This window comes from Martes martes (assembly GCF_963455335.1).
Source record: "Martes martes genome assembly, chromosome: 1".
NCBI lineage: Eukaryota > Metazoa > Chordata > Mammalia > Carnivora > Mustelidae > Martes > Martes martes.
The window spans coordinates 132,441,736-132,458,697 of NC_137888.1; the positions used below are offsets into that span (position 1 = coordinate 132,441,736).

Sequence of the window (16,962 nt, forward strand, 5' to 3'; positions counted from 1 at the left end):
TTTAACTTCCCAGTTAAAGCTTCCTAGAGGAGCTTCCCAGTGTTCTTAAAGATCTGGCTCAAGTGTCAGGTCCTATTTCATCATCTTCTCCTTTACTACTACAGTACCTTTTTCTACTTCTCTGGTTCCTAAACCATGAGATCTCTAAAAGGAACATCATCTTATCATCACTGGACCACATTCAGGGGCACAAAATAAAGAAAGTAAAGCTCTTGCCATTGTAGTCTGGAGAGGAAGACCATACAGAAAAAAACGTAGAAATCCACATAAGATCAATGACTAATCAGGCTCATAGAAAGAAAGAGCAGAGGAGGGGCATGTGTTAACATTAGGAAAACTTTGCTGGAAGAGGTTCCATCTATCTTTCCAGGATATAAAGTCTTAAAAAGAGATGTAGTCCTTAGTACTTGCTACAGTGTCTACACCAGCATCTTCAGGTCTGAGGAATGTAAGACCATACTGATTTTTTATGGCTCAATTAGTTTCTGCTAATTTGTATAGATAGGAGAAAAAGATACCTCTGCGTTGTGGTCATTTATTATAAAAATAGTAAAACCAGGATACCATTTTCTGATCTTATAATATCAAGTATTCTCTTCAAATGACAGGATGCTGTAATTAAAAAAAAAAATTTAATTCTTGCTCAAATTTTTTCCTACTGATATTAAAATAATTTGGGGGAGTTCATGTTAACTGTAAGACACCATTCACTTTCAAGAGACAGTGTTTACTCTGAAGCCAACTTTCCTTTAAAAATGAACAACTCAACTTTTTGCTTATTTTAGTTATGTAGTTTTTCTTTACTGAAGAACGTTGTGCGGCTGAATACCATAGTCTGTGGCATGAAGGCACTGAGCTCAGGTAGGGTTTCTAACAACCATGTGGGAAACAGATCACTACACCTAGTCATCTTCTAAGGGTCTTGAATAAACACACTTCTGTAAAGATACAATCACTGACTTTGGAGAGACCTAATTCTAAATTAACCTGTTAAAAAGGTTTAATTTAATGAAATCATGTAATCCATTTCCAGGTTGAAGAGAATGAGTTGTCACTAAATCAACAGCCTATGTGGTTCATTTATCAAATACTGAATGGAGACTCATGTGTAGCTTAAGAACTACAGACTTACATAAACTGTAGTTTGAAAAGATTTCCCCTGTGCTCAGAATACTTACAACAAAATTGCTTAAATTTAAGAAACTCACAAGTAAGGTTCATGATCACTTAAATGGTAAACAGCTTATCTAATGATGAAACCAAAAGAGAAAATTTTAAAGTTAATATAAGATATTCCTTATCTTCAGGATTTATCATAAAAATGCTATTTGCATTTAACAAATATTACCATATGGGATGGTTACAAGTCCCAATAAAACTAGCAATCTTCCTAACCATTTATTAAGTGGTACTCAAAATGTACTCTACAGGTTAGTGCCAGTCCACAAACTGTTAAAAGGATTCAGTGAGATAATTCTACACCATTATGTAAAGCAACACACTGCTTTCTTCATGAAGAAAGTCTTATTATGGGAAGGATGTCTGCTGACCTAGGCAGCACGCACAGTGATAGAACTGAATTGTCAAGGGAACTAGGAGAACTTAAAGAGAGTAGTACATTCATTTCTCAAACTTCTTTTAAGAAAGGTGATAGAATCAAGACATAGATTAAAAAGAGGAGGATGAAAGAGGGATTCACTACATATGCTTTATAGAAATGTATTATTCATTGATATATGCAAGTAACATAAATGTTCAGAGGTCACATCTATGTGTTTTTTCTTGATAAAATGAATAAATATCCTTTTTTATGTTGTCTTAGCCATTTTCAGGAACTTGACTCAGTGATATCAACATGAATGGGTAAAACTGAAAAGTAGTAACGCTCACATCTTTATCATTCGCTTTTGTAGATACTGTGAATCAGTTATAAAATACAAAATGACCACTGCATAAAAAGATCAAGTTTTTATTTAAATATATTCAAATACTTTTTGCTCAAAATTTTGATTTTTCACATAAGTCTATGACTTCATCAAATCTCCTACCAAGAACAAATATAAAGTAATTGTTCTACAACATGGCAGTTCATCAAAAATGCTTATAAGTTTCACCTCTAATAACCCTTACCGAATGTAACATGTTGATATATTACTAAAGACTTTATCACCTAGGTTGAAGATTAGCAAATTTTCTCTGTAAAGGCCAGACAGTAAATATTTTAGGCTTTATAGGTCATATAGTTTGTGCTGAAACTACTTAACTTTGTAATGAGCCATTATAATGAGCAAGCCACAATAGACAATAAGGAAACAAACAGGCATGGCTATTTCCCAATAAAACTTTTTTATGAACATGGAAATTTGAATTCCATATAATTTTCATATGCCACAAAATATTATTCTTCTTTTCATAGTTTTTCAGCCATTTAATAATGTAAAAGCCATGCTTAATTCCCAAGCTGTATAAAAACAGCTGGCAGGCCAAATTGGCCTGCAGGCAGTAGTCTGCCCTGATCTAGACCAAAGGCATAAAACACATTAGTTATCCATTTCATTTTTTAAGAGATGGAATAAAGTGACAGAATAATATATGGTTTCTAAGCAGAATGCAATCAATTATACCAATATAAAATAAATTAATCATATAGAAAAAATATACCAAAACTCTTAATGACATCCCTTGCCAGAATAATTGGCAATTTTTCTAATATTGTGTAATAATAATGAAAACACCATAATGATCTCTAAGTTAGCATATATGTTTGTTTAAAATGTCAGTTAACTCAGCAATTCCACGCCTAGAGAAATGCCAAGAGCATTGAAAACATACGTAGACATGAAGTTTGTACCCAAATGTTCACAGCAACATTATTCTTAATAACCAAAAAGTGAAAAAACCCAAATGTCCATCAACTGATGTATGGATAAACAAAACGTGGTATATCCACACGGTGAAATATTATTTGGTCATGAAAAGGAGTGAGGTACTGATGCATGCTACAATGGGAATGAACACCAAAAACATCATGCTAAGTGAAAGGAATCAATCACAGAAGGCAACATATTATATGGTTCCATTCATAGGAAATGTTCCGAATAGGCATGTTCATAGAAAGCAGAAGTACACTAGTGATGCCAGCAACTCTGGGAAATGGAGGGAATGCAGAGTGACAGCTAATGAGTATGAGATTTCCTTTTGGGGTGATGAAAATATTTTTAAATCAGATAATAGGGACATCTGCATAATCTTGTGAATATACTAAAAACTACTAAATTGTACACTTTAAAGGTGAATGGTATGGCATATCAATTATAACACATAATAAAAATTACAGTTAAAAAGAGTAAGAGAGAGTAAATGATAAATGATGGTATTGAAGCTAAATGTGTAAATTCATTAGTGATGTATTAGTAAAAATAAGATAGCCTATTTCATACAGAGTTTGTCTATGCACTTCAGTAACAAAATGTCTATCATCTCACATGTGTAGCAACAGATCAGGCAGATAAATGTACTTGTCACTCAAAATTTGTAATAATTTTTCAAGTCAGAAGCTCTACTGCACAGATAATATACATATAAAGTAAAATTCCCATTTACATGAAATTGTTTATTTTACCTTTATATACCTGCCAATATTATTAGCAATATGGCTTAGATCCCCAATTCAATCTTATTCATAGATTTTTAAATTTGGGGGTTTTTCAATAGCAATAATTAGATGTTCCTACTTATTAAAATCATTTGTTCCCTCAAATATATTGAAAAGATCTGTACTGTAACACTTACCTTTTGACCATCATGCTCAAAAGTAGAAAACCAAGGTTCAGCAGTTTCCATAAGCTGTGAGAACATTGCACTAAAAATTAGAAAAATAATACAGTACTAACGTTAAACCCTCACTGAAGTAGAGATGGTATAAAAAATTAGAATAATATAAAGTTTTTGTACTTACTAGGCATCATGTTCCAGATACTCAGGGTTCAAAAGAGTTTTCATTTCCTCACTTAAAAAAAGCAATACAAAAAATCAAAATGTATAATTTTTTCGTAGAAGAGAACACAGAAGTTGCCTTATTCCATACTCATAAGCCAACTTTCATACAGTGTGCAAATGAAAAATCATCCCTTCTAAATAAAAAAAGCAATATCATTAATAAATGAAATCTTTTCTTTCTATAAAGATCAAAAACAAATTAGTTGCCTTGTCTGTACCACAATGAACTATCTAATTACTCCAAATAACCACTACAAAATGTGATAATATATTCCTTGAATGTGCCTGATCTAGAAAAAATTGATTACGCCACAATCTGTCACTTGTTTTCCAAAACAAAACAAAACAAAACACTTATTTACTGGTCAAATATATCCTATCAGAATATTATTTTCTTTCAATGGCATATATTTTTATTATATTTTAACATCCATTAATTAGTGATAATACCTCTTTCAAATCTATTTTAGTGTTGCTTTTACCTTTCAATGGCTTGAAACTGCCAAACCAGCATGTCCAACTTATTTAAAAGCAATTTCGATTATCTATACTTTCCTGTGAGGCATATTGTACACACATGCTTTTAAAAAGATAAAACTGGCATGAAAACAGGATCCCAAGACTAACTTCATCCTTACCATACTTTAGAATAACTGACGAAAAGGTTATTAAGATATGGTTACTCTAGTCAGATGCACAAACTCATATTTGTATAATTAGAGAAACTCAAGAGAAACTAGAAAATACTAATCTATAATATAGTAAACAAAGGTTAATTTAACAAAGGCTCTAATTTATGCTCAGCAAAATGGATGGCTATATTTGATAATAATTGTAGAGATAAATACATAAAATGTTATGTGTTAATTTTTTATGTTCTGCACACAGAAGGGTTAACCTATGAAATACTTTTGACAAAGTTTTATCATCTCACAGTCTCTAGCCCCAAGATACTGGCTAGCTGCCTCTCTGGGCCCTCAGTTACTGCATCTAAAGTAGAAATAAATTCTAAAAATTAACCTAAGTTAAATATAATTACTAAAGTTACTTGCTGTAAAGAATAAATTAATGTATCTCAAAAATCTGACAAGTTATTTTTGTTTATTTACAGACGGGGGTTCATGACCTGAACTCAGTGAAACCTCGTGGGGAGAAAGGATCTCACAGACAACGTTTTCATACAGCCAATGGTGAAAGAATCATTAGAGGATGGTATATATGAATATCATCAGTCATTAGCATTTTGCCATTTTAACAAAAATTTCCTCTTCTTGATCCATTAGTTATATACCTTCCTTTGGCACAGATCTAAGATTTTCAAAGACATTTATGATTCCAAATTTGTCCCATAGCTGAACAAGGACTACAACTATTATGTGGAATTAACAATCAGCCACATGAAACACAACCAAATGTTTATAATTTACTAAAGTACCTTCAATATAAAAGATTCTGAGCTTAAAATGATTACAGCAAGGCTGAAAAAAAGAGAAGGAGCTCAAATTAAAAACTTGCCTTGGTTGGGCAGACTCACTGGCATGAAGAAAAGCTTGGTGGTCACAGTGGAGGATAAAGACAATAGGCGCTAACAGCTCGTGCATTCCCTGAAACATAAGAGCAGGAGAAATGAGAGGGGGAGGATGCTGAGGGTCCACCAGTGGACAGAATAGGCTCAGTTAAATGCTTCTTTAACTGATCTTCACCACCAACATTTCCATATTTCATTGAAATGCATAAAATGAAAAGCTACAAAATGAGATTTTATTTACTTTTAGAATTTGATTCCAATTCAACCACAGCACAAATTCTTCTTTAAAACATGGAGAGCAGTTCTCTTTTAAATGACACAACAAACAATAAATTGGCATGGTAGACAACCTTGCACCTGTCAGTTGCTTCACGATCTGTACTCATAAATATGAATTTCATTTATGCAAATTATAATCATGAGCTACAGTGTAAAGATCTGCAGTAAGAAGGGCAACTAAGAACTGTAGACCTAAGGAAATTACATCCAATGTTTTCATTACATAATGGCTCAAAATTAGGATGTCTGTAGATTTAGGAAGAGCTGAAGTCAGCTAGCTGGAAATGTTGGATAATAAAAGAAACAATCTTTAGCAGGTATAACAGCAAACAAAGTTTTCAAAGTATGATTTCAACATCTTTAATCTGAAAACTACCATAGTTGTTTTTTTTTTCCTGTCTACTTCAACTATAAGGTTACTGTTAAATTTATTTAGTGAATTCACCAATTATATATTTTTTCCTTATATTGGTGCTCACCTGTGGATTACACAAGTAAGCACAGAAGCAAAAAGCTACATTGGTTACTAAGTTGTCTCTAAAAAAATATTATAAAAATTCATTATTTATCCATTATTGTAGAGAATAAGGCATTCTACATTAGTAATCTGCCTTGTTAACTACAAGATTTTTCCCCCTTAAGCATCAGAAAACATGCTTTAGCAAGTTAAAAATAGATTATAATCTTTTCTGCCTCTTAAAGTAAATTATATTTTCCTTTTGCTTAATAACTATGGATGATCTTTAATTTAAAAAAAATAATACAAAATACCACCTTAATAAGAAATAAAAAAATATGGAAGCAAAGACAAGACAGAGTTTCATGGGTGGAAGTAGTGACTTCCCATGATGGAAGGGCAGACACACAACTTTCTGTACATTCTAGAAGTACCATGCCATTCTTAAAAGCTAGTGATCATCACAAAATAATATCAAAGTAAACTCTATCAGAGTTCATTTGTAAGTTAGCTCTAGACTTGAATTAGGACTCACTGACGTTTGTATAAAATAATTTGTGACACACCGACAGCTTTCTGGTGATTAAGACAAATTACCACACACCACTTCAGTCTTTTAAGTAACCATTTTCTTACTAAACAAACTTCAAGAGGACTATTTGACTATCCCTTAGAGGAACACGGTAGAGACACAGAAAAAAATGGAATTAAGTGCTAAGTATGCTTTAAAATCATCATGAGGTATTTATTCTCCTGGAATAATCTCTAATTATTCCAAAAACCAAGTGCCATAATTTAATGATCAAAGTAATGGCAAACTGCTGTAAGAATTACTATAGATACAGAAAAGAAAAAAAAAAAAAGACAAGGAGAAACGAAGGAAGAAATGGGAGGGAAAGGAAGGAAGGCCAGGCTGACCAAAAGAAAGAAATATTAAAAACTAAATTAAAAATTAGATATCTGTGTGGTAATCTTTTTGCCTTTTCCTATGACTTCCTCTGGATAAAGTCCCTAGAAGCAGAATTTCTGGGTCAATGAGTAAAGAAACTGTTAAAGTTTCTTATATATACAATTAAGCTGCGCTTCAGAAAGAATTCCCTCACTTTAGGGCATAAAAATTGCCACTTCACACATCTTAACTTGTACTGTTTTGTTTTTGTTTTTTGAAATCCTATAAAATTCATAGTCAAACAGTTATTTTACCCTATTTAAATGCTAGTGAGACTGACAAAAAATTTTATTGGTCATTATCAGTTAATGAATTGCCCATTTTCTCCTAATGAAGAGTTCCCTTTTTCCTGATAATTTGTTACAGTTCTTCACCAATTCAGGATATTAACCTGTAGTCATTTTTGTTATACCTTCCCACGTTTATCATTTGTTTTTTAATTGTGAGATCCTAATGTCATCATGAAGCTCCATACTTTAAAACTATCAGATCAATACATCATCCTTCATGGCTTCTTGTTCTATTTTCATGCCTGAAAAGGCCTTCCTTATATGGAGATTAGGTGAGTACATAGTTTTCTTTATTACAGCTAATTCTTAACTGATCTGGCATTTAGTTTTGTCCTGAAGAATAAACTTGTATTTCTCTCTGCAAAAGAGTTCAACTAATTATTGAATAATCCATCTTCTCCTAAGAGTTTTGAGATGTTGTCTTTACCATATACTGAATAGTTAGTGCTCGTTTTTTCTTGACTTTTATTGGTATTCCATTGGTTTGTACATTCTTTTTAAAATTAATTAATTATTTTTTTATTATGTTATGTTAGTCACCATACAGCACATCATTAGTTTTTGATGTAGTGTTCCAAGATTCACTGTTTACATATAACACCCAGGGCTCCATGCAATATTTAGTTTGTACATTCTTAACAAGAACTTTACTACTTTAATGACTTCAACTGTAAAATATTCTATTCTTCCATATTTTCTATTCTTTTTCTCAAAATTATCTTGCCTGTCCTAATTTAATTAGAAGGTAAACTTTAGTGTCATTTAAATAAAAGGCTAAACAAAATACTGCAATTTTATTGGCACTGCATTAAAGTTAACTTGAAGAAAATAGATAGTTTAAAAAATAACAGATTTTCCAACCCAAGAGTTTGCAAACTGCTAAGTTTTTACTAGGTTTTTGCTGTTGCTGCGGCGGTGATCTTCTGATTGGGTCTTTTCCCCCTCTATATAATTTTCTGACTAATGGCTGCTTTAATAAGAATCAGTTCTTGCCTAAATGCATCTTCCCATCCTCTTTAAATTTCTCTTCCCTCTAGTTTCTGCAATCCTATTCTCTCCAGATTCTCATTTGCTCATGCATCACTCATCTTCAAGTTCCTATGTCAAAAATTATTAACTACCTATGATAATGCTGAGAACACAAGAGTGAATGAAGTGAACAAGTTTCTAACCATTATGGAGCTTGCATTCTAGAGAACAAGACACACAATAAAATGAGCACGGAAGTGACTAGAAACTGTGATAAGTTTTTAGAATTAGAAACTGTGATATGTGTTTATTTGTAGATAAAAAAAAAATCCAGTTCCTACTACAGGTTCAGCACATAGAAGGTACTCACTCACTCCATGGTGACTGATTAAATATCTACCTCTCCATATAGCAATGTATTGGTAAATGCTGAACTACAATATGAAAAAATGAAGTAGAATAACATTAAATATTTCAAATCAATAAATAAGGGTGCTCTTTATATAATGAAAATTAAGAGTCCCCTGAATATCATTAAGACAACCTTTTTTACAAATTCACTGTTGACTTCCAACTAAACTGGAGACATTTTCTCAATTAGACTTGGAAGAGATTGTTAGTTTGACTCTTAATTCTAGACTAGCAAAACCTGATTAATAATTACAAATGGCAAGTGTATGAACATCTTTATAGGAAAAGAGAACCATTTAGAAAGAATGATCATAAATTCAATATGCTGTAAATTCAACAAAGCAAAATAAAGCATAATAGATTGCCAGTATACTTATTGGTTCCCAAAATGTGTATTTTGCTTGCATCTACACCATCAGCATTTCTGCTTGCTTAAAGCCTTTATCCCTGCTGGATCGTTAGTAGTCACTGCACTCCAAACTCATGCCAGTTGAAAATAAAGGTAACGAAGTTTTCTTCATCAACAGCCTGTAGGCTCACAAAATTGAACCTGTTCTTTTATCTGCCTGTGTTCATTTAGCCCACCAAGCAGTCTTTATTAAAGCTGAGGCATCAGGCAGTCAAAGTTCATTAATACCATTTATATAATCTCTGCAGTTTCAATTAACTCAGCAAGACATTCTACTACATGATAACAGTCTCATTAATTCAATAAAATCCCATAACTATTAACAATATGGTCGATGTTAAACGGGGTGTCACCTAGTACAAAATAATAGCTTTAACAGCTTGTGATGAAACTCAAGGTTTTTTTCTTAAATTTGATCTGGCTAAATATTCAGTCCTTCTTTAGCAAGGTATTATTTCTATGTAAAGAATCTATAGGATTTTAAACATGTACAGGGAGTAATTAAGTCTTATTAAGGGACTCCCAAGAGTATGTTAATGATACTTTCTTATTCAGTAATTGACTTTGTCTAAATTATTAAGAATCTGACCTTCCCTATTCCTGTCTAGTCTTTCTTACAAATGCAGAGGCCCACACACATCACTAATGTTTGAGTGCAGTTATTATGTTTTTATTCCTTGTCTGTGGAATTTGTTTCCATTATTATAACACTTCCTTAATCGACTTTTTTCTTTCTCTAAAGAAGAATGTGTAACTTGGGATAATTTTATTCTGACTTGGTTCGCTATCACTAAATCTTTTACTGTGAGGTATTTTCAAATATTGGAAAGAAGAAAGGGTACAACGAAGAGATAAGCTTGATGACAGAAGCCAACACAATGAGGAGAGAACAGAAAAACAGAAAGGAGTCTGAAGTACTGGAATAACTAATGCTGCAGAACCATTTTGCCCCTAGACTTCTTGCCAAGTGTGTTAACAACATCCTTTGAGTTCAAGTCATTCTGAATGGGATTTTCTGTTATTTGCTTCCAAAAGTCCTACACTGATATTTACTTTCTCCCAGTCTTCTTTTTGGTTTCTTTGTTTTTGGTCTTTGAACCTTTTATCTGACTTCTGGAGAGTCTATCTGGCTTGGAAAGGTCTTCCCAATCCTGTGATTATAAACAATTCCCCCACATTTTTTACAATATTTCATTTAAAAATTTCAGTTTTCATATTTATATCTTTATGCCACCTGGAATTTATTCTTCAATAAAGGTATAATTTAATCTTTTTCCTAGATGGAAAGTCAAACATGGCAAGTCAATACTCTTTTCTCCCATTAAAGGAAAATATCCTATCTTATCATATTAAGAATTCATATACAACTGGACCTGTTCTTAGTTTGTTCCACTGATCCATGCTGATTCCCATACTAATGTCATATTAGCTTGATCACAGAATGTTTACATAAGTTTTCATACCTCCCTTTGCCATTCTCCCCTTGCCTTACATTCTGTAGCAACTCTAACATATTTAGTAATAATAGTAAATCCACCATAAATACCAACAAGAACTCTTAATGATCACTATGTGTTTTTAACTCTACAAAGTCAATACTATTATTGCCCTCATCTTACTGACAGTAAAACTAAGATTTAGAAAATTTAAGTAAGTAAATTGTCCAGGATTATGTAGCTAGCAAATGCTTGAGTTGAGATTTAAATAACAGATTTAAGCCCAGACCCAGTGCTCTTAACCCCTAAGCTGTATTATCTCCATTAAAATTATGGTAAAGCTTTTTGGCACTAAATTTAAAATGACTATGTCCAGTTTTCAAAAAATGCATCTCTCTCTCTCTGATTATCACTGGAATGATAATACATTTACATATTAATTTGGGAAGAAGTAATATTTCATGCCTTCCCATCTACAAACATACAACCACTTTCCTGTTTATTCAACTCTTGCTTTATGTCCTTCAATAACATTTATAGTTTTCTTCACATATCTTTTGCATCTATATTATTATATTTATTTCAAGGCATTTTAAAGTTTTGGTCGTCATTATGAATGGGATATATTTTTTCCATCTTCCATTCTAAAAGTGATAATCACCATGTAACTAACATGAAGGTATATTACTAGTATTAAAAAGTAAGATAAAATTAGTTCCCTTGGGTATTCTATGTATATAAAAACAAACACATTATTTAGGACAACTGGAATATGACTTGGCTTATTATCTTTATTTTCTTAAATTTTATTTAAATTCAATTAATTAACATACGGTGTATTATTAGTTTCAGAGGTAGAGCTCAGTGATTCATCAGTACTTTATTATCTTTAAACTGATCAAGTATATTTCAAATTAAATACATTACTCTAGGGGTGCCTGGGTGGCTCAGTCAGAAGAGTGTGTGACTCCTGATTCCAGGGTTGTGAGTTGGATCCCCATGCCGAGTGTAAGATTACTTAAATAAACTTTAAAAAAATATATATATATATCTATTTATATATATAGGTATATATATATATAGATATATATATATATATACATACACACACACACACACACTGCTCTAGCCAAACAGGTGTTTTCTGTTCTATTACACTGAAGGTAGAAAGTGATCAGTTGGACATACATTGAAACTTTTGATTGTTAGAGAATTTATTAATTTGATTTAAATTCCCACTTACTATACATTTTGAGAAATACATAAAATATCCAACTTTTCTCCCTCTCCAACTTCCATTTGTGTTCCCTCTCTTGCTGTGTCTCAGTCAAATAAATAAGTAAAACCTTTTAAAAAAATCCAACTTTTGTATTTTTATTGGAACACCATAAGCTTAAGTAGAAACCTAGATACTTCTTTATATATTAAATAATGTACATTTCAATGAAAGCAAAACATAATCCAACAATCTTAATCTTCTTTCCTTTAGTAATGGGATGAATATCTGGATACCAAAGAATATCATAAATTTCAAAAAATTTGGAGGAACTTTCCGAAGTTATAGCACCAGTAAATCTTAAAAGAGTAGAAGGACACTTGATTATTTTTTACACAGCATGTCACATATTTATAAATGCTGTATTTAGAAACAATATTTATACATACAACTCTGAAAAGTTTTATTACTAGATTGGCTTCAAAGATGCTGTTTATAAACAAACTCCCAAAAGTTGAAAGAAAAGATTGAACGCCTTATAGAAGACAATTTGGTGGAATGTCTTATAATAAGGAAGAAGCATATGTGCTTCAATGAGCTTACTTTTCTCACCATGCAGCTGACAAGCAGCTCTTTGATTGCTTTACTATTATGATACAACTTTGGATACAATAAAGGCTACATTATTGCTCTATCATTTGTCAAGCTGTATAGAAAATTTTGAGTCAATGGATGCCACCTGTACGATATTTTCATTACCTGTTTATAAAGCAACTGCTCGTTTTCTCTAGCATAACAGAAAAGAACATCTGTAAGAATTTTTCTCACATTTTCTTGTTGGAAAAACTGCATTTCAGGAAACCTGAAGAAAGAAAACACAGGATTAAAACTGACTAGCACAATTCTAAGAATTACCTTCAAACTCTCATGTTTAAGAAGTGTCAAAGGCTACTTTTAGGTGTTAGTACAAGCATGTATTTACCATGCAACTAGCTTATGCCACTGGTGGGACTGATAGGGTAAGAGAAAAAGGGTGAGAAAAGGGAAATTATTCTATCACAGATGGAAATTATACCTTTCAACACCTAAATATTTCAAATGTCTCCATATATTTAAAGTCCTCACACAGTGGATATGACAGTTCTTAAGCAAAATGAATCATAGCCTATATATTTGGGGTGCAGGGTAACTTTGTTTTAGCCCATTTAGTTTTTAGGACTAGAATGTAATTTTGGTGCACCAGCTTTTTGAAGAAATCATTATCTTTTTTTAATGCCAGTATTAGGATTTAAATTATTATACATGACCATGCTGTTAGTTTGTCTGATTAAAATGTTGACTTCAAATGGAACAAGTTAGTCAGTATTGCTTAAACGCTCTCCAGATCAAAAATTCTACCAGGTGCTTTGAGGTAATGTGAAATAGAAAAAGGGCACAGTATCCACTTGAAAGGAGATTACATAGTTGTTGTTGTTTTTAGGGTTGTTTTTTTTTTTTTTTTTAAGATTTCATTTATTTATTTGACAGAGAGATAGAGCCAGAGAGCATGGGGCAGGGAGCGCGGGGGAAATGGCAGAGGGAGAGGGAGAAGGAGGCTCCCCACTCAGTGGGAAGGGGAGCTTCCCTGGACCCTGAGATCATGTCTGAAGCTGAAGGCAGAGACACTTAACTGACTGAGCCACTCAGGTAGCCCTACATAGTTGTTTCTAATGAAAGAATATAGAATTCTAACAATCCAAAGAACAAATACATAGCAATTTAATACAAAATGAGTACATAAGGGAAAAAGGAATGTCACCTAGAAGTTAACAGTCAAATAGGTTCAATCACAAAGGGTTTGAACAAGAATTTTTAGGAGAGGAGGAGAGGAAGATGGCATATCAGTGGTAAAGATAACCAAATCAGAAAGAGAGATGAAGGCACAGAAGGCAATGAGTACTCCAAGTGTATGGCACAGTACAGCAATCAGTACTGAGAAACGGAAGTCCTTCCATGAAGTACTGCCAGTCCAAAGCAGGATGACTAGACAGGAGAGGCAGGTGGGGCAGGTCTGGAAAGAGCTCGGAATTGCTGAATCTACAAACAAAGAAAAACCAACCAAGTGACTCTACATTTTTGAATAGGTAAGTAAAAAAGAAAATAATATTTGAGTAACTCTAAGTGGGAATAAGCCTTGAAAGAGGAGAGATTACAGGAAGGAACAAGATGGCATTATAATGAAGTGAAGTGAAAAAATCGCAACCCTGAGGAGAAAAGCCTGCATTCAAATTCATGTTGCATAATTAGCTACATAATCTTAAGTAAGTGATTGCTTAACTTCCTCACCTATTAAGTGGAGGGAATAATACTGATTTTGTGATCAAGATGAGATCATGTTAAAGCACCAAGAACAGTGCCTGGCAAGCAGTAAATGTGCAGGAACAGAGGTCATTAATAGTCTTTTGAGTATTGGTACTTTAGGGGATAAATAAGTGAATTAGGTGGCTTTGGGGAGGCTGAAGAGGAAGAGTACCTAAACCATGGAAGGACACGGCATTATCAAAACAGAAAAATACTCCTTAATGAGTCTTTTAAAGAGCAAAAATGGCTGTTTTACTTCAGATTGTAATGGCTAACTGCCTTGTTCTGGAGACTTCAGCTGTTTTATGCTTCATTCTGATCCTTTTCTCGCTCCCTGTGAGAGTTAATGACTTTCTTCCCAGTTTAGGCTGGGTTCCTGGGTTAACTATGCTAGTGGTTTGTGAAGCATCTCGTTTCTGGTCTTAATTTTTCTAATAAATTGAAGCCTATTTTATCTTCATCTGTTCATGTGACTTTCGCTTGAAATTCCCTTGGATGTGCAATTGTCCCCAAACACATATATTTGGTTTTATCTCTAGCAAAGGAGACTTCTTTCTTGGATTGCCAGTAATAAACAACCCATGGATTTGAGCGAGATGATCTCATATTTCTCCATGAATCTTAATTTGATGACCCCTCCAGACAGTTTCTACTCAGGCAAGGGAGTGTGAGTAGGCATAAGTGACCTTAGCTCCCAAAGAAGAGAAAAATTAACCTGAAAGTAGATTCAGAACAAGAATATTATATCATAGAAGCCAAAGGTGTTCCAGAAAGATGTCAAATGAACTGAACCAGGGAAGAAACAAAACCACTTTTTAAATGACTTCTTTGGGACAAAAGAAAGTTGATAAAGCCCTTAGAAGTCAAATATCCCAAACTAAAGTAATCAGGATGAAAGACAGGTAAGCAGTTAAATTGCTAAAGAGAAACTTCTTGGGAAAATTTAGTCACTAAGTGTTTAAGTGTTTTAGTCACTAAAACAGATTAATTCTTCGGAGAAGTGAAATTGTTTCTCCTTCTTCCTCATTAGATGACTTAAATCTAGCCTTATCTTTTTTTTTTAATTGAGGTATAATTGACATACATTATATTAGTTTCAGGTGTAAAACATAATGATATGATATTTGTATATACCACGAAATGATCATCACAATAAGTCTAGATACCATCCTCGCCATGTCTTTAAGTAGAATTCTTGCCCCATAATTTAGATCACATGGCTTAAATGATTTTGCACATCCCCTCCATTAACTATTCTTTGAAAATTTTCCATGCACACCAGCACAACCAAATTTTGCGTAGTTGATGCAATCTGAACTGATTATGCAAGAAAGTACTAAAAACTGCAACATCCACTTTGTAACAAATACCCATGAACTATATAGTAAGAGTTTAATACCTAACTACTAAAAATGTAAATTATATTACATACCAATTCATAGTTTCATTTAAATGCATACTAACCACTTGCAAGATTAAAAACAAGAGAGCTACAAGAATTAAATTGCAGGTAGATAATTTAAATTACCCACTTTTAGCAAATACCCAATCAACTAAAAATGTGTATTAGGCAGACATAGCATATCTACGCAATAGCACACTACCTACAACACTACTCTACAACCCTAAAGTGCCAATTTATGAAGTTTCATGATACCCTCTTTTTTAGAAAAGTATGACTTGCTCTCTAAATTCTGTTGGTTTCACAGCATTAAATAAAGTAAGACAGAAAGACACAGAAAAGTTTTTTAAACGGTATAAAAGTTTACACTATTTAAGAAGCTGGAAAAAGAATTTACATTCAGAGAAGTTTTAAGCTGAAGAAGTCTTTGGAGATTAGCCAGTCTAAGTCAGAAGGTCACAAGTAAGGATTCTGAAGCAAAGAGATGCACACTTGCCCCCACATAGCTGGGTGGTTAGGGCAGCAGTACTTCCCCACTGCTTCACTCATCAATTATAAGTGAGTCAGACATACACATTTAGGTAAAATTCCATGAGTTCAGAGTTAACAAGAAGAACTACATCATGAGGTTGATGAATACACCTGAATAATAACATATTTCCCACAACAAATACTTGATTGTCTTATTGTTAGGCTTCACAACAGAAGATGTATCATCTATACAGATCAGAAATAAGGGAGAAAAGTACAGTGAGTAGTTTTTCTAGGAACTGTAATAATCAGTTTGGGTTTCTAAAAAAGATTTTATTTATTTACCTAGTTGAGAAAGAGGTGGAGAAAAGGGGGAGGAGCACAGGGAAAGGGACAAGGAGATTCCATGCCTAGCACAGAGCTGGATGAGGGGCCCGATCTGGGGCCCCCCGCGACACTGAGATCACGACCAGAGCTGAAACCAAGAGTCTGATGCTCAACTGACTAAGACCCAGGCCCCCCAGTAATAATCAGTTTTTAATGATATGTTTTCTGTTTCAAAATAGCTTCCCTGCCATCCATTACATGTTTTTTTTGTTTGTTTGTTTTGTTTTATTTTTTAACCCCAGGCCATCTGGTATTGATTGAGGATAGGTAAAGTAATTTGAACAGCATGGGGCAAATTTACTTCTGAAACAATAATGAAAATCACAGAATACAGACCCAAGCGGGCCTCAATAATTGTTAAGATTTTGAAAATCAATAGTGACTCTACACTTCCATTAAAAAAAAGAAAGAAATGGTAG

The 16,962-nt window shown here is 33.2% G+C and overlaps 1 protein-coding gene across 4 annotated transcripts in view; it reads right to left on the bottom strand.

The window, feature by feature from the left end:
• TBC1D5 (TBC1 domain family member 5) overlaps positions 1-16,962 on the bottom strand; it is a 543,265-nt gene that overhangs the window by 202,046 nt on the left and 324,257 nt on the right. For all 4 annotated transcript variants that reach the window (XM_080807878.1, XM_080807881.1, XM_080807879.1 and 1 more), the window contains 4 exons: positions 12,703-12,805; positions 5,515-5,603; positions 3,959-4,009; positions 3,793-3,862 (listed from right to left, as the gene is read on the bottom strand). In XM_080807878.1, coding sequence (XP_080664004.1) covers positions 3,793-3,862; positions 3,959-4,009; positions 5,515-5,603; positions 12,703-12,805 — 313 coding nt within the window. The remainder of the gene's footprint in view (positions 1-3,792; positions 3,863-3,958; positions 4,010-5,514; positions 5,604-12,702; positions 12,806-16,962) is intronic.